This window comes from Sphaeramia orbicularis, chromosome 12, assembly GCF_902148855.1.
Source record: "Sphaeramia orbicularis chromosome 12, fSphaOr1.1, whole genome shotgun sequence".
Lineage (NCBI taxonomy): Eukaryota > Metazoa > Chordata > Actinopteri > Kurtiformes > Apogonidae > Sphaeramia > Sphaeramia orbicularis.
The window spans coordinates 80,285,356-80,309,310 of record NC_043968.1 but is presented as its reverse complement, the minus strand read 5'-3'; the positions used below and the strand labels follow the sequence as shown (position 1 = coordinate 80,309,310).

At 34.7% G+C, this 23,955-nt stretch overlaps 1 protein-coding gene across 1 annotated transcript in view; it reads left to right on the top strand.

The window, feature by feature from the left end:
* Window positions 1–23,955, top strand: part of LOC115429602 (voltage-dependent N-type calcium channel subunit alpha-1B-like) — a 469,655-nt gene that overhangs the window by 311,231 nt on the left and 134,469 nt on the right. The window contains exons 25-30 of the mRNA XM_030149195.1: window positions 2,994–3,123; window positions 5,327–5,386; window positions 8,475–8,581; window positions 12,365–12,376; window positions 18,902–18,922; window positions 22,349–22,445. Of these exons, the coding sequence (XP_030005055.1) occupies window positions 2,994–3,123; window positions 5,327–5,386; window positions 8,475–8,581; window positions 12,365–12,376; window positions 18,902–18,922; window positions 22,349–22,445 (427 nt within the window). The remainder of the gene's footprint in view (window positions 1–2,993; window positions 3,124–5,326; window positions 5,387–8,474; window positions 8,582–12,364; window positions 12,377–18,901; window positions 18,923–22,348; window positions 22,446–23,955) is intronic.

Here is a 23,955-nt window from a genome sequence, read left to right as displayed (position 1 = left end):
ACAACACCGTGGTTAACACTTTAAAACCCAGTGAAGCGCTGATGACACGTGCGCATTTTGGATTATATTTTGCACAGTTTGGGAAAATTCCAATACTTTGTGAAAGCTTAGAGGTTGCACGTTTCTAGGCAACATAGTGTTGTTACGGTAGTTTCACTCATGCCTTTAACTGAAGTCAGCGAAACAGCCCATTTGTCGGAAAAGAGTGTTTTTTTTTTCTCCGCTAAAACTATAAAATCAATTTCCATATGAAGTGTTTTTCCTTTAAGTTAAACTGTTTTTACACTCTTACAACATGAAGTAAATTGTAAATAATAGCCAGATATAGAACGTCCCAAGTAAAATCTGAATTAAAATGACTCACGGGACATTTTGTGATGTTTTTTTCTTGTCAAAATCGACAAAAAAAAAGTGCAGGTGGTTACATTTTGAAGGGGTATTTGTATTTATTTATTTAGTTACAGGAAAGTGTGTATTGGTATTAGTTACAAAGAACAAGATGCACGCACCGGATTTAGCAGAAAAGCTAATTTCCATCTGTTGTCCTGGACAAACGAGCAACTTAATAAAACATCACATAGATTACAAAGTACTAGTACACTGGAAGGAAACCGTTAAATATGACAGATACAGGAAAGTTTGCTCAGACTGAGAGGTTACAGCCAAATATATAAAAAGGGGCTCATGTTCTAAAAGTACAATAACATTTCCTAGAATAAGAATAAGATTTAAAAGAAGGCAAGGCAATGTCAGGCAAGTTTATTTGTGTAGCGCATTTCAGCAACAAGGCAATTCAAGGTGCTTCACACAGGACTTTGAAATACAATGACAAGGGCAAAAGAAACACATTTAAAACATTATAAAAGAAACATGTAAAAGGTGAGTGAAAACAGCAAGTAAGAAAACAACACATAAAAACCAAAAATATAAAAACACACATATTAAAGTAAGAGTTGCAGTGCAGAGTTTCGAAGAAGAATATACAATTTAAAAAGTCAAAAGCATTTTAGTCAAAGGCAGCAGTGAACAGGTGAGTCTGGAACCTGGACTTAAAAGAACTCCGACTCTCAGCAGACCTGATATTTTCTGGTAGTTTGTTCCAGATATACGGAGCATAGAAACTGAACGCTGAGTCTCCAAAAGAAGGAAGGAGAAGGAGAGAAGAGAGAGGACTTAAAAAAAGAAAATAAATAAATGAATAGGCTAATGGTACAATAGCAAACCAGCCATGGAAAGAAGTGCAAGTGTCAGACTCATTTTAGTTCAGGTTCCACATTCAGTCCAATATGATCTGAAGTGGAACAGAACCAGTCTAATGAAAGTAAAATTACATTATGAAAATGTTTACATCTACAAAGTTTCCTAAATTTAAATTCAATTTATCATTTACACATGTACATTACAACTTATAGATCACAGTGGATCTACAAATACACAAAACATTTAATAACAAACACAATATTGGTAGAATTACACTTACTTCTGTTAAGACATTTCAGGTTGTTCATATCTGTTCAGGTTGGTCACATTTTTTTGTGAAAGAATAGTTTGTAAATGTAAATATTTTCATGTAATTATACATTTTTACACTTAAATGAAGAGAAAGCATTGGAGTTGTCATTACTTATAGTTTATTACAGTGTTTTTCAACCTTGGGGTCGGGACCCCATGTGGGGTCGCTTGGAATTCAAATGGGGTCGCCTGAAATTTCTAGTAATTGATAAAATAAAAAAAGAAATAACTTACTAATAAAAATATATGGTGAGTTGACAGAAACAATCCTAATCCATGCCAGACAAACTGTGAGTGTGAAACTGCAGCACTGTGGTTCTGTTTATCTGTCAAATGTTCATTGTGGTCAGTTTCAGATGCTGCAGCTCTTTCATAATTCATATTTCGACCTCTTGTTTGTTCAGTATTAATTGTCAGCCTTGTAAATCCAAGCTGGACTAACACAAATTTCTGGCAACCCCAGACATTCAAAACTGACTTTTTTTTTTGCTAAAATTAATTTGTTTTTGATCATGTAATAGTTTGCTGTACTGTGTTGCAAATAAAGGTTAATTTTTGATGATATTTAGTCTATATAATGCAGTATTTTTCAACCTTGGGGTTGGGACCCCATGTGGGGTCGCCTGAAATTTCTAGTAATTGACAAAAATAAAAAATAAACTTACAAATAAAAAATATATGGTGAGTTGACAGAGACAATCCCAATCCATAAAAGACAAACTGAGTGTGAAACTGCAGCACTGTGGTTCTGTTTATCTGTCAAATGTTCATTGTGGTCGGTTTCAGATGCTGCAGCTCTTTCATAATTCATATTTCGACTTCTTGTTTGTTCAGTATTAATTGTCAGCCTTGTAAATCACAGCTGGACTGACTGTACATATCCTGACCAAGGAAAATCAAATCCTCACTTTGTGCAGTAATCTACACCTGGCTTTACTGCCTCTGCCCATAATAATATACATTATATAGACTAAATGTCCTCTAAAATTAACCTGTATTTGAAACATAGTATAGCAAACTATTACATGATCAGAAACAAATAAATTTTAGCAAAAAAATGTCGCTGTTTTGAATGTCTGGGGTCAGCAGAAATTTGTGTTAAAATAGAGTCACAAACCAAAAAAGGTTGGAAACCACTGGTTTATTATGATAGTGTTTTACTGGTCTGATCCACTCGAGGTTGAATTGTTCTGTATGTGGAAGCTGAACTAAAATAATCAGTGTAATTTTTATATTTCTCAAATTCATCCCACGGGCCGGATTGGACACTTTGGGGGGCTGGTTTTGGCCCCAGGGCCGTATGTTTGACCCTCGTGTTCTATTTGAAGAGGCTGTGAACTCAGACGACCTTAAACCATGCACTGCTTCATCTGTTCCTGTTGGACCGTCACAGAGGGAAATGCATGAAGACGTCGCCTGAACAGACCTGATGATGCGTTTGTGTGTTTGCGTGTTGTGCGTGTGTGTGTGCGGTCTTGCAGGGTACGTCGGCTGTGTCACTACGTGGTCAATCTGCGCTACTTTGAAATGTGCATCCTGATGGTCATTACCATGAGCAGCATCGCCCTGGCAGCCGAGGACCCCGTGCAAGCGAACGCACCGCGCAATAACGTGAGTCACAGCGACATGTAGACGTCATAAATAAACATGTGGAAGTACACAACAGATGTACACACAGGACAATGAGCCGACCGACTGATTATTTCAGACTGACGGAAGAGCGACTCCTGATACAGACTGACCAGGGGAAGGCACAGGAACCAACACTTTAGGTTTGAAAATATTTTATTTAGACTTTTACTGATAGGGATACAGTCTAAAAAAAACAAATACATCGCACCTGACAATGTTAAAGTAACAGTTAAGGAAAAAAAAAAAAAAAGACACAAAATTTTACAGAACTACAAATAACTGCAATAATTAGACCAAGTTCAACAACTTCATCCTGTAAAAGTGTCAGGTATGTTTTTTTGATTAACTTTAAGAAACTTTTAAGATTCTTGTTAAACAAGTGAAAATTGTCTTGGTCAGATTTCTTTAAATCAGATTTTCCAGATCTGTTGTCTAAAAATCAGTTCTTATATCTCACTGAAAAGTTCCTCTTTAGCTGATTCTGTCTGATTTTAAGTGTGATGAGATATTTGGACTAGAAATGAAAAAAGTACACTTGATTAGATTTAGATTTTTTCTAATGTGTTAGAAAAGAACCACCTGAATTCAACGTGTCCACATACTTTTGTCCACATAGTGTCCATTGGGACCCAGACAGTGACGTCCATTGGACATGTCGTCTGTTTCTTTCTAACGCTACAACAGATTTTTTTTTTGCATAATTGAAGCTAAAAAAATCTGCCAGTTATGAAGAGATGGAGTCCCATGATTAAGCTTTTAATACAATAAACATTCAGAAGTGGTCATATACATGTGTTTTTTTTTGTCATTCTTGTTTCATATGTGATTAATTGTAATCAATATCTACTGCAGATATCCTTTTTTTCCCATGTGTGTCATATGGAGATGTTTGATTAGATACGTTAATATATGTAAAATGTCTTATATATTTGTATGAGCAAAACTATTGATTACAATTAATCACAAATGGAACACGAATGACAAAATAAAACCCAAACACATGTATATGACCACTTCTGAATGCTTATTGCATTAAAAGCCTAATCATGGGACTTCATCTCTTCATAATTGGCAGATTTTTTTTGCTTGAATTGTGCAAAAAAAAATCTGCCAATGAAACAAGTGAAAATTATCTTGGTAAGATTTCTTAAAATCAGATTTTCCAGATCTACTGTCTAAAAATACGTTCTTATATCTCACTGAAAAGTTCCTCTTAAGGTGATTATGTCTTATTTTAAGTGATGAGATATTTGGACTAGTGGTGTGTATTGGCAAGAATCTGGAGATACGATACAAATCACAATACTAGGATCACTATACGATATGTCACGATATATCATGATATTGTAAAAATGGCAATTTTTTTTATTGGTTTTGTTTCTTTTTAAAAAAAAACAAAACGATTATATACTGGAAGAATTGAATTACACCAGAAATAAGCACAAATACTAAACACATTTTTATTTGATCACAACAGGATTTAATGCTATATCACAAAATGCTCCTGTGTTCAAACTGAAATTCTGTTTTACAGACATTACAGTTTAAGATCCTGTTCAAATGTTCATATTCTATTAGTTCAGAACAAGTGTCACAACATAAAATATAAAGAAAAAAGAAAAACAAAAAAACCCCAAAAAATAAAGCAATATCTGCATTTGAATAAATACCTAAAAATATTGATACAGTATTTTTTAATATTGATACAGTATTGTAAAATGAAATATCTCAATATATTGCAGAACCGATATTTTCTAACACCCCTAATTTGGACTAGAAATGACAAAAATACACTTGGTCAGATTTGGATTTTTCCCTGTGTGTCAGAAAAGAACCACCTGAATTCACGCCGTCTGTTTCTTTCTAACGCTACAACACACGAGTCTGTGTCGACTTAAAGAGGAAACACAGACGCCTGACTGGAGGTTTGGTGTTTTGACAGACAAGCACAACAAATTAATATTCCTGTCACGGTGCAGAGGGAATCTGAGGTGAAAGTGTGTTTATGTGTTGTTTATATGTGTGTGTGTGTGTGTGTGTGTGTGTGTGTGTGTTGGTGCAGTGGAGTGTAAATCTGCCAGGGTTCCGAGCTGTGACAGGCCAGAGGAACACACTGTGCATATGGACCTGGACTGGTCTGTCCACCAAACCGCTCACCCACATGTCCTCTGTGTTTCTGCAGGTTCTCAAGTATCTGGATTATGTTTTCACCGGAGTTTTCACCTTTGAGATGGTGATTAAGGTGAGGAGACCACACCAACGCTGAGTATTAGACGTAAACAGGATGTAGAACTGCAGATGCAAATATATGAGCAGTCAGAGTTATTACTGTTTGGACATTTTCTTTAGTTTAATGGGTGTTATAGTCAGATCCATGTGCTTTCATTTTAATGAATCAACTTGCTTTAATTCAGTTTTTGCTTAATTTTAGGGTTAATTTTACATTATTAGAAGTTTTTTGATTGAAAAAGTGTCTAATTTTTATCAGAATAAACTTTCTTTTTACTGAAAAGCACTCGGAGATCGCAGGCCTCCGCCAAGGCAGATCGTTCCCCCTGATCACCACTAAAATATAATCATTTCTTCCTTGTGCCAGTATCAACATTTCCTGAAAATTTCATCCAAATCCATCCATAACTTTATGAGTTATCTTGCTAACAGGCAAACAAACAAACCCCGATGAAAACAGAACCTCCTTGGCAGAGGTAGATGTTTTTACTGAAAGAAAGTCACTGTTTCCAGCTTCCAAATGATTTTTTTTCTATACATCTATATTTCAGTACGGTCTGTCACCTTTCAGTTGACGTGTGTTTGACATAAACAGGATGAAGAACTGCAAATGCAAATATCTGAACAGTCAGAGTTATTACTGTTTGGACATTTTCTTTAGTTTAACAGGTGCTAATGGTTGCATCCATTTCCTTTCATTTTGATGAACTGACTTGTTTTAATTCAGTTTTTGCTTAATTTTAGGGTTAATTTTGCATTGTGAGAAGTTTTTTGGTTGAAAAAGTGTCTAATTTGATCAGAATAAACTTTTTTTGCTAAAAATAAAAAAAAAACACGAAAAGCACTCAGAGGCCACAGGCCTCCATCAAGGCAGACCCCCTGCCCCCCCAAATCACCACTAAAATTTACATTTATTCCTTGTGCCAGTATCAACATTTCCTGAAAATTTCATCCAAATCCATCCATAACTTTTTGAGGTATCTTAATCTTTAATTCAGTTTTTGCTTAGTTTTAGGGTTAATTTTGCATTATGAGAAGTTTTTGATTGAAAAAGTGTCTAATTTTATCAGAATAAACATTATTTTTTACAAAAAATAAAACAAAAAAAATGTTTTTACTGAAAGAAAGTAACTGTTTCCAGCTTCCAAATGATTTTTTTTCTATATATCTATATTTCTATACAGGCAGTCAGAGTTATAATAGTTTAGACATTTTCTTTAGTTTAATGGGTGTTATGGTCACATCCATTTCCTTTCATTTTGATGAATCGACTTGTTTTAATTCAGTTTTTGCTTGATTTTAGGGTTAATTTTGCATTATTAGAAGTTTTTTGATTGAAAAAGTGTCTAATTTTATCAGAATAAAGTTTCTTCTTACTAAAAATAAAACAAAAAATTATGTTTTACTGAAACAAAGTAACTGTTTCCAGCTTCTAAATGATTTTTTTCTATACATCTAAAATAAGATAAGATAAAATAAGATAAGGTAAGGTCAAGTAGGATAAGATAGAAGGATTAACAAGACATTCCTGGGATGCTTAACATTTCTGACTTCCTGTCGGCCATCTTGATTATGAATAAAAACTTTCAAACATTCCATTTTAAATGTATTATTTTGTTTCTTCTGTTTTACTTGGTATTTTTATTTCACTGTTTTTAATTGAACAGCTGTTTTTATGTCTTCTTAACCCTTTCATGCAGAGTGGTCACTACAGTGGACAGCTATTCTACAGCTGTTCTCTTGTATATTCATGGATTTTGTTGTTTTACATGTATATCAGCCAACGCAGTGGACGCTTATTGGTCCAAACACAGTAATGTCCCGTCAGAGAGCAAACTTTAATTAATTGCCATTCCAACATTTATTTCAATATAAAGTAGCTCCTTGTTTTGGGTAATCTCTTATGGTCCAACCAAAGCAAAAATGAATTTAGAAGTAAAAATGTGGGTCATTTAGCAACACTAATCTGTCAAAGTGTCTCTAAAATGTCCCGTCAGAGAGATTCCGAATACTATGTTTTGACCTTTATGCACCATCTAATACACTGTTATTCATACCATTACTATAACTTTGCTGTTCTCGATAAACCTGATCTGCAGAAACATGAGTGTAAATAAATTAATTGTTATTAGACTGTAATTTTTTTAAACAATTTTTTTTTTTTTTTTGCACATTATCTGAGTCAGTAATAATTAGTATTATAGTATGTTAAAAATGTGAGAAAACATCAGATTAGCAGCATTAAAAAAATGTATTTCATAGTTTGGATCAGTAAATGCATGTTTCTTTGCTTCAGAAGTTAAACACGATTGTCCCGCTGAGTGGACATTTTTGTAACGCCATGAAAAATGGATTCATAAAAACAAATTCAATCACATTGTTTTTTTCATGCCTAAAGAGGAATAAAACCACACAGTAAAAAAAAAAAAAATCTTGAATAAGGTTCTTATAACCCATGCATGAAAGGGTTAATCAGTTGTTGTATTTTAGTTTACCATTTTGCTTTTTTATTCTTCTGTACAACTCTGTTTTTAATTGTACAGCTCTTTTATGTCTTTAATCTATTCTTGTATTTTATTCTTTTATTTTGGTTTTTCCCCTGTAAGTCGCTTTGGAAAAAATAGTCTGCCAAATGCATAAATGTAAAAAAAAAAACAAATAAAAAAAAAGCAGTTCCCACAACTGGCCAGTAGGTGTCAGTGTATGGGATGATGCATCAGCGTCCACTGTGTTGGCTGATATGGAACTAAAACAGCCAAACCCATGAATATACCAGAGAACAGCAGTAGAATAGGTGAACACCGGACATGAAAGGGTTAAAGCTGGTCTTCATGTGTTTCTTGGGTGGAATGCGAGCGTCCAGCTGATTCCAGCCTCCTGTCACTGGCTTCTGCTAATTGGGTTTGTGGTTTTACACTCCATCCTGATGCCAGATGCTTCAGATCAGAAATGCTCTGCTTCCCTAAAAAAAAAAAAGAAGAACATCGGACTTGACTGACATGAGAGAGCTCCAGATCTGCTTTTATAAAAACACTGTTTCTGTTCAGGCTTTTCTGCGTGGCTTTAGTTTTGCTGTTTATTGTGTTTTTTCGCGGCTGCAGATGATCGACCTGGGACTGCTCCTCCACCCTGGGTCGTATTTCCGGGACCTGTGGAACATCCTGGACTTCATTGTGGTCAGTGGAGCTCTGGTGGCCTTCGCCTGCTCGTAAGTCAACCGTTCATGCTTTACTTTCAAGGAAGGTGGACAAAAGTATGTGGACACGTTGAATTCAAGTGTTTCTTTTCTAACAGGGGTCTGGGATACAAAACAATAATGACTAATGTCAGAATATAGTTTTATATTATGGGATAAATATCATTGCATTGGTTGGTTTAGTTTAAATTGTTATCTTTGCTTCCAAAATGCCTCAGAATTTGATATTATTTAATTTCATTCAACATTGTTTTTGTTTTTTTTATCCATGACTATGATTTTAAATGTTCTACCCCTGAATTTCGAAAATATTTTTCCTGCTCTGACTGTAAATAATAATTTTGTACCACAACTAACCACCTACTTTCTTCACATCTTACTGAGGAAGAAAAATCTCCCATTAAACCTTAAGGAAATACTGATGTTTATAAACTATATGGAAATAAATATTGGGACACATCATGTCTACAGCTGTAAGATGTCCTGTTCATGCTCAGTAATGAACAAAATAATCAAATTCAATAACAGTGACCAAAATAATCAACAAAGTGAGTAAAAGCAACAAAATAATCCGCAAAAAGAACAAAATAATCAACAAAAAGAACAAAATAATCGACAAAATGAGCAAAAAGAACAAAATAATCAACAAAATGAGTAAAAAGAACAAAATAATCAACAAAATGAGTAAAAAGAACAAAATAATCTTTGCTTCAAAAATGCCTCAGAGATAGTTTTGACTTAATTTCTCTTAACAATTATTGTTTTTTGTTTTGTTTTGTTTTGTTTGTTTTTTTTCATCCACGACTATGATTTTAAATGTCCTACCTCTAAATTTTGAATATTTTTTTATGCTCTGACTGTAAATAATATGTGTTAACAAGATGTTTATAAACTATATGGACAAAAATATTGGGACATGTCTACAGCTGTAAGATGTCCTGTTCATGATGATTTGAGTCAGAAACGTCAATATTTCCCCATTTTGTTGATTATTTTGTTCTTTTCATTGATTATTTTGTTCTTTTTGTTGATTATTTTTTTCTTTTTGCTAATTATTTTGTACTTTGGTTTCATGGTTCTGATGATTTTTACTTAATTTTGATCTTTATGTACTGTTATATATTGTTTATACTGTAAATATTGTTTGTGTCTTTCCATGTTTTATGTCTTCTAAAATGTATAGATAGATAGATAGATAGATATACAGATATAATTTTATATTCCCTCTTCTTATTTTCTGAAATATTGGTGTTTTCTTTTCAGCTTGTTGCTCTAACTGCAGTAGCACAATGACAATAAACATTATTCTATTTCATATATATATATATATATATATATATATATATATATATATATATATATATATATATATACATATATTTATATACATATATATATATATATATATATATATATATATATATGTATATATATATATATAAAATTACAAAAACTGAAAATAAGATAAGAAAATAGAAAATACAATTTTACAAAAGTAAGATTAGAAGAGAGCGAAGGAAAATAAAAACACAAAAAAAGACCTAAAATATGAATGGACACAATATTTGCAGTATTAACAGTATGTGACAGTATATAAACATTAAAATTAAGGAAAAATCATCTTATTTTGGAAACAAAGATAACAATTTAAACCAAACTAACCAATGCAATGATATTTATCCCAATATAAAACTATATTATGACTGTATTAGTCATTATTGTTTTGTATCCCAGACCCCTGTTAGAAAAGAAACACCTAAATTCAACATGTCCACATACTTTTGTCCACATAGTGTAACTCAGACGTTCCTCTAATTGTACAAAGTCAGCTGTGAGGCTTTCGTAGTGTCTGAGGTTCTTTTACCCACATGAGAATGGCCTCCTGTTGTTACATAAAGTGTGTGCAGCCCCTCCCTGTCTGTTGGTTAATGGGTGAAGGCCAGTTTAGGGCAGAGACAGAGGAGGAGGGAGGAGGAGGGAGGAGGAGGGAGGAGCAGGTTCATGTGAAGGTGAAGCGCTGCTGTTTCCATGTGATTAGGACAAACCTGACCACTAGGGATTATGGCACTGGAGCAACTGGAGCCACCAGCTCTAGTCTCAGGAGGATTTTGTCTGATGGTATTTGTCCCAGAATGTCTCCTTCTAAGGCAGGGGTGTCAAATATACGGCCCACGGGCCAAAGACTGGCCGCAACATGAATTTACAAAGTGCAGAAATTACGCTGAAGATATTAACACCATCAAGAGTGTCAAAGTAATTTTAGGTGAGGTTCCACTGACTGAATTTTGTGTCCTAAATCTTCTGAAAACCTGAAGCGAACCTGTGTTTCAACAGTAACACTTCTCTGTATGTAAAGTGTGGATGTGTAGGCTGAATAACACCGGACTAAACTCAGAAACCAAGAGTGTTTTTGGCTTGTACATCAGTGCTGCTAGTAGCACAACGCTGTGGAGGAAAACACCAGACAAACCTGCCAACGTGTTTAGATCCATTATATACTGTAAATATTTGTTCCATCTGTAGTATACAGTTGGCTTTTTGTTTATATTTTAGTATTTCTTTGTAATTTTGCATATTGCCAGTATTTTTCAGTATAATCTGTGATATTTTTATACAGTTTATACCAGTGGTGTCACATATAAGGCGTGTATTGGATTGTATGTTGTCTCTCTTTTCTGCTGTTATTATTATGTTTATATTTGAGATGACGATTTTTATTTCATTTATTTATTTATTTTTTTACACCTTGTAGAAGCCAATAATGTAGTAACAACTGATAACATAATACTGGCCAATAACATAATAAATTTGCCATTTTGAAAATGTAATAGGCCAATAACTAATGTAATAACTGAGCCAATAATGTTATCGGTTTAGGACTTTTATTACATTATTGGCCAGATATTACATTATTGGCTTATTACATTTTAAAAATGGCAAATTTATGACGTTATCGGCCGCTGTTATGTTATCGGCTGTTATTACATTATTGGCGTCTACACACCTGTTTTTTGCACAGTCGGGGCCTGTCACAGCTCCCATTTCACTGTCGTTGTCTTTGTCATGTGACAAATACAGATTCTATTCTCTTCTAAACCCTTTAAGAAAGGATCAATCTAGAGAAAATTTCACTTGGGAACTGCCATAAAAGTAGCTCTGGGTCTTTATGGGTTGATGGCCCAAAAACAAAACCTCCTATCTGCGAATTTTTAGATTTTGAGTTTTCACATTAAATGGTGAGAACAAGGATGACTCCACATTTTCAGTCTATCTGCAAGATAACCCCGCCCTTTCTTATGACATGAAGGTCACCTGACAACAGCAACAGAGACCATACTAAAATAAAACTAAACCATCAATCAAATCAAATTTTATTTATATAGCGCCGAATCATAATAAAAGTTATCTCATGACAGTTTACATGTAGAGTTGGTCCAAACCAGACTCTAAGCCAATTTACAGAAACCCAACAGAATCCTCCAGGAGCCACGTTTTTTTTTTTTCCTTAAAAAAGTGATTTTTTCAGATAGGAGGTTTTGTATTTTGGCCGTTGAACATTATGCCTAGAAATAATGACAACTCCAACTCTAAAACACTGAGGTTACCAAACCAGGAAAAAAAACAAGTTTGTGTATGTGTCCAGTTTCTCAGCTGTTTCTTTTTCTCTGTAGCGCCTCCTGCTGCTGTTCTTCCTTCTTTTTGTTCTGCTGTAGACGACGCCTGTGTGTGTTTTATCTGTTTCTGACTCTGACTCTGTCTCCTCCTTCCATCTTCTCTGGCTTGGATTGCTTTCAGGAGCCTTATGGGGTAATGTCTGCCTGTCTGTCTGTCTGTCCATCTGTCTGCCTGTCTGTCTGCCTGTCTGTCTGTCTGTCTGTCCATCTGTCTGTCTGTCTGTCTGTCTGTCCATCTGTCTGTCTGTCTGCCTGTCTGTCTGTCTGCCTGTCTGTCTGTCCATCTGACTGTCTGTCCATCTGTCTGCCTGTCTGTCTGTCTGCCTGTCTGTCTGCCTGTCTGTCTGTCTGTCTGTCTGTCCATCTGTCTGTCTGCCTGTCTGTCCATCTGTCTGTCTGCCTGTCTGTCCATCTGTCTGCCTGTCTGTCTGTCTGTCTGTCTGCCTGTCTGTCTGCCTGTCTGTCTGTCTGCCTGTCTGTCTGTCTGTCTGCCTGTCTGTCTGCCTGTCTGTCCGTCTGTCTGTCTGCCTGTCTGTCTCTGTGCTCATCTTCCTGTGCCTATCTCTCGTCCACATTAGCTCATATCATTTGCAGCCTTCCCACCGCCGCTGAATGTCTTCACCAAATGTCATATTTTGTTCTTCTCTATTCTTATCATCTCCGCCACAGTCACGATCAAAGATGCTGGCATTTACTCTGTTTGTGTTACGTAACTGCGTTTGTGTTACATCTGTATCTGGGTTACATAAGTGCAATTACCTGTTTCCCATTTATCGGATACATTCTATGTGCGTTCGTGGGAAACAATATACATAATGCCCGGGGGGGGGGGGGGGGCAGTGAATAAGACGAACAGTGGAGGCTTTTATGAGTCCAAAGGTGTTTCAGATACGAACACAAAGGCTCTGAGTGCAGCTGTCACTAAAAAGATGCAAATGACAAACGCTTCTGTTTGTTTATGACATTTTCACTGAACTCTTTATGAAGCGCTGTTAGAAGTTTACTGTAAATAATGTCAATGTAGATGTTTGGACTGATTTACTGTAGGAGTTTGTTCTGCTTTAAATTTTGTAAATGTGTAAGATTCAGATAAAGAGGGTATGCACATACGTCACTTCCCCCCAGGCCACGCCCCTCTAAGTCAGACTGAGTGGCAAAAACCAACCTGCTCAACATGACGGAGTATAGCAGTAAACACAGCCCAAGCGGGAAAATGTGAAATCTGAAATTAAATGAAGGACAGTTGGACTGGACATGGATCTGTACGAGCTACCAAAGAACAAGTGGTCCATGAACACTGACATGTGGACACAAATGGAGGATCCAGACCTGATCCAGGGTGGAGGGGATCAGCGCTATTTGGACCTGAAACAAATATACATGGTTTCATCATCACTGACAACCAGGGTCCAAAACTAGGGCCCAGAACCAGCTGATCCACAGTGCATGAAACCAGTACTTTTACACTTTTATTGGAGTAAAAAGCTTGAGTTGATACTTCAACTTCTACAGAAGTCTGTTTAAACCTGAGTATTTTTACTTCGACCTGAGGAATGAATGGGAATACTTTGGACACCTCTGTTCAAGAACTACAGGGTGGGGAAGCAAAATTTACAATATTTTGAGGCAGGGACTGAAAGACAGTGTATGAGCAATTAGTTTATTGAAAGTCATGAGAATTTATTTGCCACAAGAAAATGTCCATAATAGAAACTGTTTTTATTCTATGTGTCCTCCTTTCTCAATAACTGCCTTCACACACTTCCTGAAACTTGCGCAAGTGTTCCTCAAATATTGGGGTGACAACTTCTCCCATTCTTCTTTAATAGTATCTTCCAGACTTTCTCGTAATAGTTTTGCTCATAGTCATTCTCTTCTTTCCATTATAAACAGTCTTTATGGACACTCCGACTATTTTTGAAATCTCCTTTGGTGTGACGAGTGCATTCAGCAAATCACACACTCTTTGACGTTTGCTTTCCTGATTACTCATATGGGCAAAAGTTTCTGAAAAGGTATGGATAATAGTGTTAGGTATGATTATGACATCAATATATGTTTGGTTTCAAAACAACTGACGTAGTGCCTGCTGAGAAAAAACAACTAAATGTTCATTGTAAATTTTGCTTCCCCACCCTGTATAGATACAGTCGGCAACGATGTCACAGGTGAGGGCAGGGAAACCCGAGGGGGACAAGAATTCATCCCCCTGTTCGCTATAATGAAAAAACACAGAATTTCAGTTTGTTTTGCTAACGCTAACAAACTGTCATGACGTACTTTGAGTTGCTTTTGCCTTCTGACAAGGATCAATATATAAAAAAATTAAATCCACTGTGGTTGGATTGTTGTCCATACGTTTTAAAAGACTGGGCCAATGATCCGACTCAGTGGAATGAAGTGTCATTTCCACACATCTGCTGCTACTTAAAGGAGTCACCTGGTAAGGGACTATATCAGTTTTGCTATAGATATGATGAATTCAACTGAACATAATTTCAGTACCTGACATTAAATAGGCAAATTAATGTTAATTAATGTTGCTGTTGGTCCAATATGATGTTAGGTTCTTTTAGTTTTGCACAGAAACAGGCAATAGAAATGTCCGTCAGAGGGCTAGATTTGATTTTATGCTTGGAGTACATCAGAGGCAGCACTTTTTTTTTTTTTTTTTAACATATGCCGTACTCAGTAAAGAACTTTTTTTTTTCTTTCCAACTATATTTATTGAACATTTTCAATGAAAACAACAGACATTATATCAATTCGTAACAGTCAATGCACAATCAAGAATGACATATCTGACTGTCAACACCCATCCCTTCCCACCCACCCAACCCACAGGCCAAAAAATAAATAAATAAATACATAAACAATAAGGAAAAACATAAAAGAAAATCAAAAACAGAAACCACAAATAATGATAAAGGAACTAAAATTGTAAAAGTAAAAAAAATAAAAAAAATAAAAATAAAAAAGGTAGTATAGTACACAGAAATAAGAGAAGAAAGGAAAAGACTACACATCATTTGTCCTTCCCTCCTTTCCTCTCCTTTCCCCTCTGTCTCAATAATGTTTAATTATCTATTTTCTGAGGAAAATTTAAAGAATGGAAATACCGTAAAAATGGATCCCAAGTGGTATGAAATGATTTAAGAGAGAATCTCAACTTTTCAACCTTAAGATTGTAAAGCACCTCAGTAAAGAACTTTAATCAGTACTTCTACTTTTACCAGACGTTTGTACACAAGTACCTGTACTTCGACCTAGATACTGAATGTGTACTTTTGTACATGTTACAAGAAAATCTACACAAATTACAAATGTAGTACAAAGTTCACTAGCATTTAAACACTTAATCTAATATTCCTGATCCCCCTGACAGTCTACGATTGTTTGGAAATGGTTCACATTACATGAAACTGACCTAAACGAAGTGCTGACTGCAGTTTTGTTGTTGGGTCCCATCATCTGCCAAACTCGTCCTCTTTTCTGATCGTTTGAAGCCGTTTTGTCCTCCTTTATGGTTCCGTTTTATTATTTAGTAAAATGTAAAACTTTAATTGGTGATTTTTTTTGGTTTATTTGCGGTACAAAAGGGCAAACAGCAACTCTTCAGCATTATGGCTAATGGCAGAGACTGGTTTGTTTTCCCCCTCGGCTCTAACCGGATGTGACGTTTGTGGGCGTTCCCGTTGTTGCCGACTGTATCTATACTGATGCGCACCGTCACCTTCTTCAAAATAATGGCCTAAGTCGTTATTCCCGTTTATCGGATCCATTTTATGTGTGTTAGTAAGAACAATATACATGATAATGAAAGTGAATACGAAGAACAGTTGAGGCTTTTCTGAATCCAGAGGTGTTCCAGGTATGAACACAAAGCGCCCGAGTGCCACTGTCACAAAAAAAGATGCAAATGACAAACGGTTAAACACAGTGAACTGCAGACAGAGGCCTATTGAAGTGGATTTACATGTAAAACACTCAGACCTGCAGTCCTGAATAGACAGGATGATGTAAGTTCCAGCGCTCCGCCAGTGTCTTTGTGACTGCTAATGCACACCTTTATTCATCCACATAAATAACTGGGTGTATAATCCCATCATCCTCCTCCTATCAGACTGGTGCATCTCCTCTTCATCACTCCCTCCCACTCTCACTTCCTGTCAACATTTTGTCTGTGTGATCATCTCATGGCTTCACATCCGTGGCATGTCGACTTTTCCAGACAGGCTGCATTCACACTGCCAGACTAAAAACACCAGCCCCGTTTATTACACAGTCACTGGGATGTTGTGTTTCAGCTGGATATTGATCAGCAGGTGAACGTCTCACCAGTGGAATATACAGATGAAGAGTTGTTTTGTTTCTGTTTATTTGTCATGTTTCAATCCTGTTACGAACAGTGAAACAGTACGGGACAAAGGAGTTTTCTGCACTGGTTTAGTGGTTATTACAGTGGCCCAGTGGTGCAACAGCCCAGAAAATTATCCACTATAAGAAAAAAAAGAGAACAGCCCAGAAAATTATCCACTATAAGAAAAAAAAGAGAACAGCCCAGAAAATTATCCATTTAAGAAAAGAGGAAAACAGCCCAAAAAATTATCCATTATATGAAAAAAAAAGAGAACAGCCCCGAAAATTATCCACTGGCCCAAAAAATTATCCACTATAAGAAAAAACGAGAACAGCCCAAAAAATTTTCCACTATGTGAAAAAAGAGAACAGCCCAGAAAATTATCCACTATAAGAAAAAAAAGAGAACAGCCCAGAAAATTATCCATTTAAGAAAAGAGGAAAACAGCCCAAAAAATTATCCATTATATGAAAAAAAAAGAGAACAGCCCAGAAAATTATCCACTGGCCCAAAAAATTATCCGCTATAAGAAAAAAACGAGAACAGCCCAAAAAATTATCCACTATGTGAAAAAAAGAGAACAGCCCAGAAAATTATCCACTATGTGAAAAAAAGAGAACAGCCCAGAAAATTATCCACTATAAGAAAAAAAGAGAACAGCCCAGAAAATTATCCACTATAAGAAAAAAAAGAGAACAGCCCAGAAAATTATCCATTTAAGAAAAGAAGAGAACAGCCCCAAAAAATTATCCATTATATGAAAAAAAAGAGAACAGCCCAGAAAATTATCCACTATGTGAAAAAAAGAGAACAGCCCAGAAAATTATCCACTATAAGAAAAAAAAGAGAACAGCCCAGAAAATTATCCACTATAAGAAAAAAAAGAGAACAGCCCAGAAAATTATCCATTTAAGAAAAGAAGAGAACAGCCCCAAAAAATTATCCATTATATGAAAAAAAAAGAGAACAGCCCAGAAAATTATCCACTGGCCCAAAAAATTATCCACTTTAAGAAAAAACAAGAACAGCCCAAAAAATTATCCACTATGTGAAAAAAAGAGAACAGCCCAGAAAATTATCCACTATGTGAAAAAAAGAGAACAGCCCAGAAAATTATCCACTATGTGAAAAAAAGAGAACAGCCCAGAAAATTATCCACTATAAGAAAAAAAAACACCTGAAGGCCTTAAAAAATTTCAGCCGAATCTTTTATTTTTTCTGGTGGCCTTAATTTAAAGCAAGAGACCTTTCAATTAAACTGTGCCCCCGTAATTGAAAAGGTGGATGATGTTTTGTTTTGTTTTGTTTTTTTTCTTATAGTGGATAATTTTTCAGGTTGTTCTCTCTTTAAATTCTGTTTTACAGACATTACAGTTTCAGATCCTGTTCAAATGTTCATATTCTATTAGTTCAGAACTAACATCAGAACAGTATTTTTGTGCAATCCCAACAAAGGAACAAGCATTATTTAATAAGAGTGTTAAATAATAAAGAAAGAAAGAAAGAAAGAAAGAAAGAAAGAAAGAAAGAAAGAAAGAAAAGCAAAAAAACCCTCAAATGAATCTCCACAATATCTGCATTTGAATAAATACCTAAAAATATCGATACAGTACTTTTTAATACTGATACAGTATTGTGAAATGAAATATCGTGATGTATTGCAGAACCGATATTTTCTTACACCCCTACAGAGCAGTTTTTTTTGTTTGTTTGTTTGTTTGTTTTTCTGTGAATTAGAGCTTTCTTTGTAACCTACAGGCAGTGCATCATTAAACACTGATTTCAGGTGGTTTATGGTCAATGTTGTCTGTCAAAACTATCATTTTGGATGAAATAATCCCCTAAAGGAAGATTATGCTGGTGCACATTAGTTGGTTTGACTTCATTGTACTGTATGTTTAATATTTTAGGATTACATGTGCTGATATCTCCTGGTCTACACTGTGAACGTAGCTGCTCATCATCCATCTCCTCAACATCGTCCCAGTGTTTCATCTTAACGTCTCTTGCTCTTGAAATTTGATTTATTCACTTATTTTGCGAAACATATGCAGTTGAATTCTGCTATTTTATTACACTTTTCCTTTTTTTTCTGTTTTAACAAGAAAATAAGTTTATCCGCTACTATTGGTTTTTTTTTTTTACTGTGCTTTGATGTTGTCCATATCTAGTATCTGTACGTATCTGTGTGCAATATCTGCTTAAAATGTTTCTTTTGCTGTGCGATTTGTGTGGGTGATCTATGCATTTGTGCATTTCTTTGTGTCTGTGTGCGCTTATCATTGTTTTTCTCATCAGATCGCAACAAAGCGTGGCCAGGTGGGAACCGCCCCTCAATACTTTTAACCCCCTTACGCCCCCCTTTATACCTTTAATCCTGTTTTTCCCAAATGTGAAGCACACAACGCCCCCTTCCCTTATCAACCCCCCTCCGAATGAGCTTTGTCACCTTCCATCCCAAGGTGTTTGGGATATAACCATGACCCCCCCACACACACACACACCCACTACTACTACTACTTATATGTACTTCCTTAGGAAAGTCACTTCCTGTCCCAATATTTGGACGTCAAGAGCGTAAAGACAATATTGGGAACTCCCCCTCATGGCTTTCAGAAGTATCTGCAGGAAGAGGCTGAAATATTATGAACGTCTCAATTTTCACATTCAGATAAAAGGTAGAAGGTCAAAGGTCACAACACAATCCAACATTTCCGACTCCTCACATGTGTCCCCCCATAAAAACACCGAACTCTGTCACATTACATCACATTATTATCGCCACATATCAGCACATGAACCATTCGGAGCTAATCTGCAAAGCACTGATGTGAACGCAGAAATACACACACACAAACACACAAACACACACACACACACACACACAGATCCTGTCTTCCTGGCTGGCGGCTCTTCTGAAAGCTACTGGGACACTGTTCTTGCCGTCTCAATGTGTTCAGGTCCTTGAATAGCGAGGACTGGCATTGACTTCGCAGATTGCATGCCAGGGTAACCAAGCCATCCGAGCATGAGCGCTGCATGTGGTTGGATTTATTAGACCCCAGATTTATATTAAAATTTAAAAAAAAAAAAACAAAAGGCCCCATCCTGACATGAATGGAACCATGCTTCTGCTTTAGACCAACATGGAACAGAGAAATATATGTACACAGGTTTACGTTTGTGTGTGTGTGTGTGTGTGTGTGAGTGAGTGTGTGTGAGAGAGAGGAAAAGAAGGTAGAAGACGTGGCCTCACTGTATGATAACACTTTATTTTATTATTATTTTTATATCAAAATCTGTTGTTATGTCGCCAGCACTGCATGTTGTTTGTGTTCCGAACCGCTTTAAACATTCATATAATTGACAAGAAAAGTTATTTTGAGGAAAGAAATATGTACGATCATGTAATTAAAGTAAAAGTGACACAAACAAGTTAAAATCCAAAAAAAAAAAGCAAAAAAAAAAACAGAAGTGAAGAATGAAGAAATCTGATTAAATATTCCTATAATTGGCAAAAAAAACAGTTATTTTGTGAGGTAAGAAATGTGAACGATGAAGTAATTAAAGAAAAAATGACAGAAACAAGTTAAAATTTAAAAAAAACAGAAGTGAAGAATGAAGAAACCAAAGAACAAAAGTTGGTCTTAGGGCATAATTATGTCAAATAAGATTATACCGTCGCTGTCGGGTGGAAACCTCTTATGTCCAAAACGGTTATTTTTCAGGAAACTAGAAAAACGATGTATCTTCTACGTAAATGAATGGAGTTAAGAGATGTAGTCAGCATTTTTCATTGGTTAAATATTTCTGAAACCATCACGGCAGCATGAAAACTGACCAATTGAATCGTTTTATAACTCCCCCCAAAAAAAAGACCAAAAATGGACTTACGAGGTTTCTGCCTGACAGTGACGATATCTAACATGATATACTTCTGTCAGAAATGAAAGTCTGTCGTTATATCGCCCGCACTACATTTTATTATAAAATGTGAAAAGAAGAGTGTCTTACAACTTCCAAATATGGAACATCTAAATAAAATCAATTAAATAGTCAGAAATGATAAATGACAACATTCAATTTGTAATTTACAAAAGAATTAAAGCATTTTTTATGTATTTTTCTCTTCACCTCTGAATTTCAGAGACTATTTTTAATTAAATATATATATATATATATATATATATATATGTATATATATATATATATAGTTTTTTTTATTTTTTTTATTTAATTAAAAAAAAAACTAATTTTATTAGAAATCTAATACTAACATATTAGGTTTCTAATAATTTTTTTTATTTTATTGATATATGAATGCAATTTTCTTTAGGTCTTTGTTTTTTCTTCTTTTTTATTAATTTGTTTTTGTGTCTTATTTGTTTTTATGTCTATGTACAGACCCTTTGGATAGCTGTGTTGTTTTTACACTGCTTTTTCAATAAAATTGAATTCATTTTTTTTATTTTCCTTTTTTTTTTTTTTTTTTACCATATTAAAAACTGATCATAGGTAAATGTGAAAATTACACTTAAATGTGAAAAGAGGAGTGTCTTTCAGCTTCCAAATATGTAAAATCAAATAAATTAAATGGTCAGAAATGATAAATAATTATCAACTTTCAATTTATAATTTACAAAAAAATTAGAGCGTTTTATACTTATTTTTCGTTGTTTGTTTTTAATTAAATGTATGTATGTATGTATTTATTTATTTATTTATTTTTAAGTGTTTTATTGGAAATCCAATACTAACATATTAGGTTTCTAATAAAAAGCTATTTTTTTTTTATTTTATTGATATATAAATGTAATTTTCTTTAGGTCTTCTTTGTTTTTGTTTTCTTTTTTATTATTTTTTTTGTGTTTTGTTTGTTTTTATGTCTGGCCAACTGTGTTGTTTTTAAACTGCTTTTTAAATGAAACTGAAGTTTTTTTATTTACCGTATTAAGAACTAATCATAAGTAAAGCTGAAAATTACATTTAAATGTGAAAAGAGGAGTGTCTTTCAGCTTCCACATATGTAAAATCAAAATCAAATAAATTAAATGGTTAGAAATGGTAAATAAATGCCAACTTGCAATTTTTAATTTCCAAAAGAATTAAAATTTTTGACTTAATTCTCTCTTCACCTTCTCTGAATTTCTTCAAGTTTTTTTTAAGAAAATAGCTGCAATAAAATAAATAAATCAATAAAAGGACAGAAGGTGTTTTTATGGCGAATGACAGCTCCGTCGTGTGCATGTGTGACAGATTAATTTCCAGTCCCTGTGCCGCCGTCCTTGGCCAATGTCACTGGGAGTGAATGATGGCTCAGCTGTACGTTATCCACGTATCCACTGGTTTCTCTGGGACCAGTTCAGATCATTTTCAGCGTGGGCTGACGCTGACAGCACATGGTTCCTGCAAAGAAGTCGCCCATTCTTTGCATATTTACTGTCAAATAATACTGTTTGTATGTTATTCAGCAGAAGCATTGTTGGCTTTTTACGTGACTGTGTTTAGAGGCAATTGGTTGGGATGGGGGGGGGGGGGGGGGGGGGGGCTAAAATGAGTGAGAAGAAAAGGTAGCACGAAGAAACCGAAGCAGAAAAGTCCTGTTTCTGTGGAATAACATGATGTATGCTGGTATGCATGGACCGTACTAATAGAATACCCTATAGGTGTTTCTGTGTGGACATTTTTAGGCTTCATTGTCGGTGTTTTTTTTTCTGTCACTAACTGGACTTTTAACCTGCACAGAGGAACCAAAGGAAAGGACATCAACACCATCAAGTCCCTGAGGGTCCTACGAGTCCTGAGGCCCCTGAAGACCATTAAACGACTGCCCAAACTGAAGGTAACCGCCAAACAACACCCACTGGGAGAAGAGAAAGATTAAGATTAAGATATGATAAAGATATGATAAGATGAAGATAATGTATGATAAAGATAAGATAAAGATTAAAAAAACAACACCCACTGGGATAAAATAAAGATTAAGATGATATAAAGATAAAGATAAGATAAAGATATGATGAGATGCGATACAATAAAGATAAAGATAAGATACGATAAGATTAAGATAAGATAAAGATACAATAACGATAAGATAAAGATATGATTAAGATAAGATAAAGATATGATATGATATAAGATATACAATACGATAAGATAGATACAATAACAAAGATAAGACATGATAAGATAAAGATATGATAAGATAAGATACGATAAAATAAAGCTAAGATATGATAAGATAAATATATGACAAGATACGATATAAGATAAGATACAATACATTAAGAAAAAGGGACAAAAAGATAAAGATAAAATATAATAAAGATACGATAACACAAAGATACGATAACATAAAGATACGATTACATAAAGATATGATTAAGATAAAAAATAAGGTAAGATATGATATATTAAGATAAGATAAAGGTAAGATACAATATGATGAGATAGGAAATGATACAAAACGATATGATAAGACACAAAATGATATGATAAGATAGGAAATGATACAATAAGATACGCTACAAAAAGATACGATAAGATAACATACGAAATGAAATGATACGGTAATATACCAAATAATGTGATAAGATATGATACAATAAGATACGATGACGATACGATAAGATACAATTTGATAAGACATAAGATAAACTGAAATGATCAGATACAATACGATAAGAAATGATACAATATGATAAGATACGATAGTAGATCAGATGCGACACAATAAGATATGATATAATGTAATAATATACGATAAGATACAAATGATATGATATTTTAAGATGTGATACAAGATAAGATTTGATAAGATACAATACAATAAGATATGAAATGATACGATATATGATTACCCTGTAGGACCTTCAGGACTGAAAAGACTTTTGTACTGCTACACTTGTCTTGTACTCATCTGGGTATAAGTATTTTTAAAGTTATATATACATATGTTTTAAATTGCATGTTTAAAACCTTGTGCTATCTTTTAGGGTGACAATTTAACATCTGTCCATGGCCTACAGATGTAAACTAGCCTTTCTGCTAACTCGGATGCATTTACCGCAGTCTGAATCAATGTACAATGTCTCTGTTAAACAAACCCATGAAGTAAATAAATAAATAGAGAAAACCCTGGAAGCATGGTCAGAATTAAATATAGAGGAAGCATCAAGAGTTTTCAAATACAGACCAGAATATAATTAGGGGTGTAAGAAAAAGTAGGTTCTGCAATATATCGCGATATTTCATTTCACGATACTGTATCGATTTTAAAAAGTACTGTATCGATATTTTTAGGTATTTATTCAAATGCAGATATGACGGAGGTTCATTTTAGTTTTTTTGTT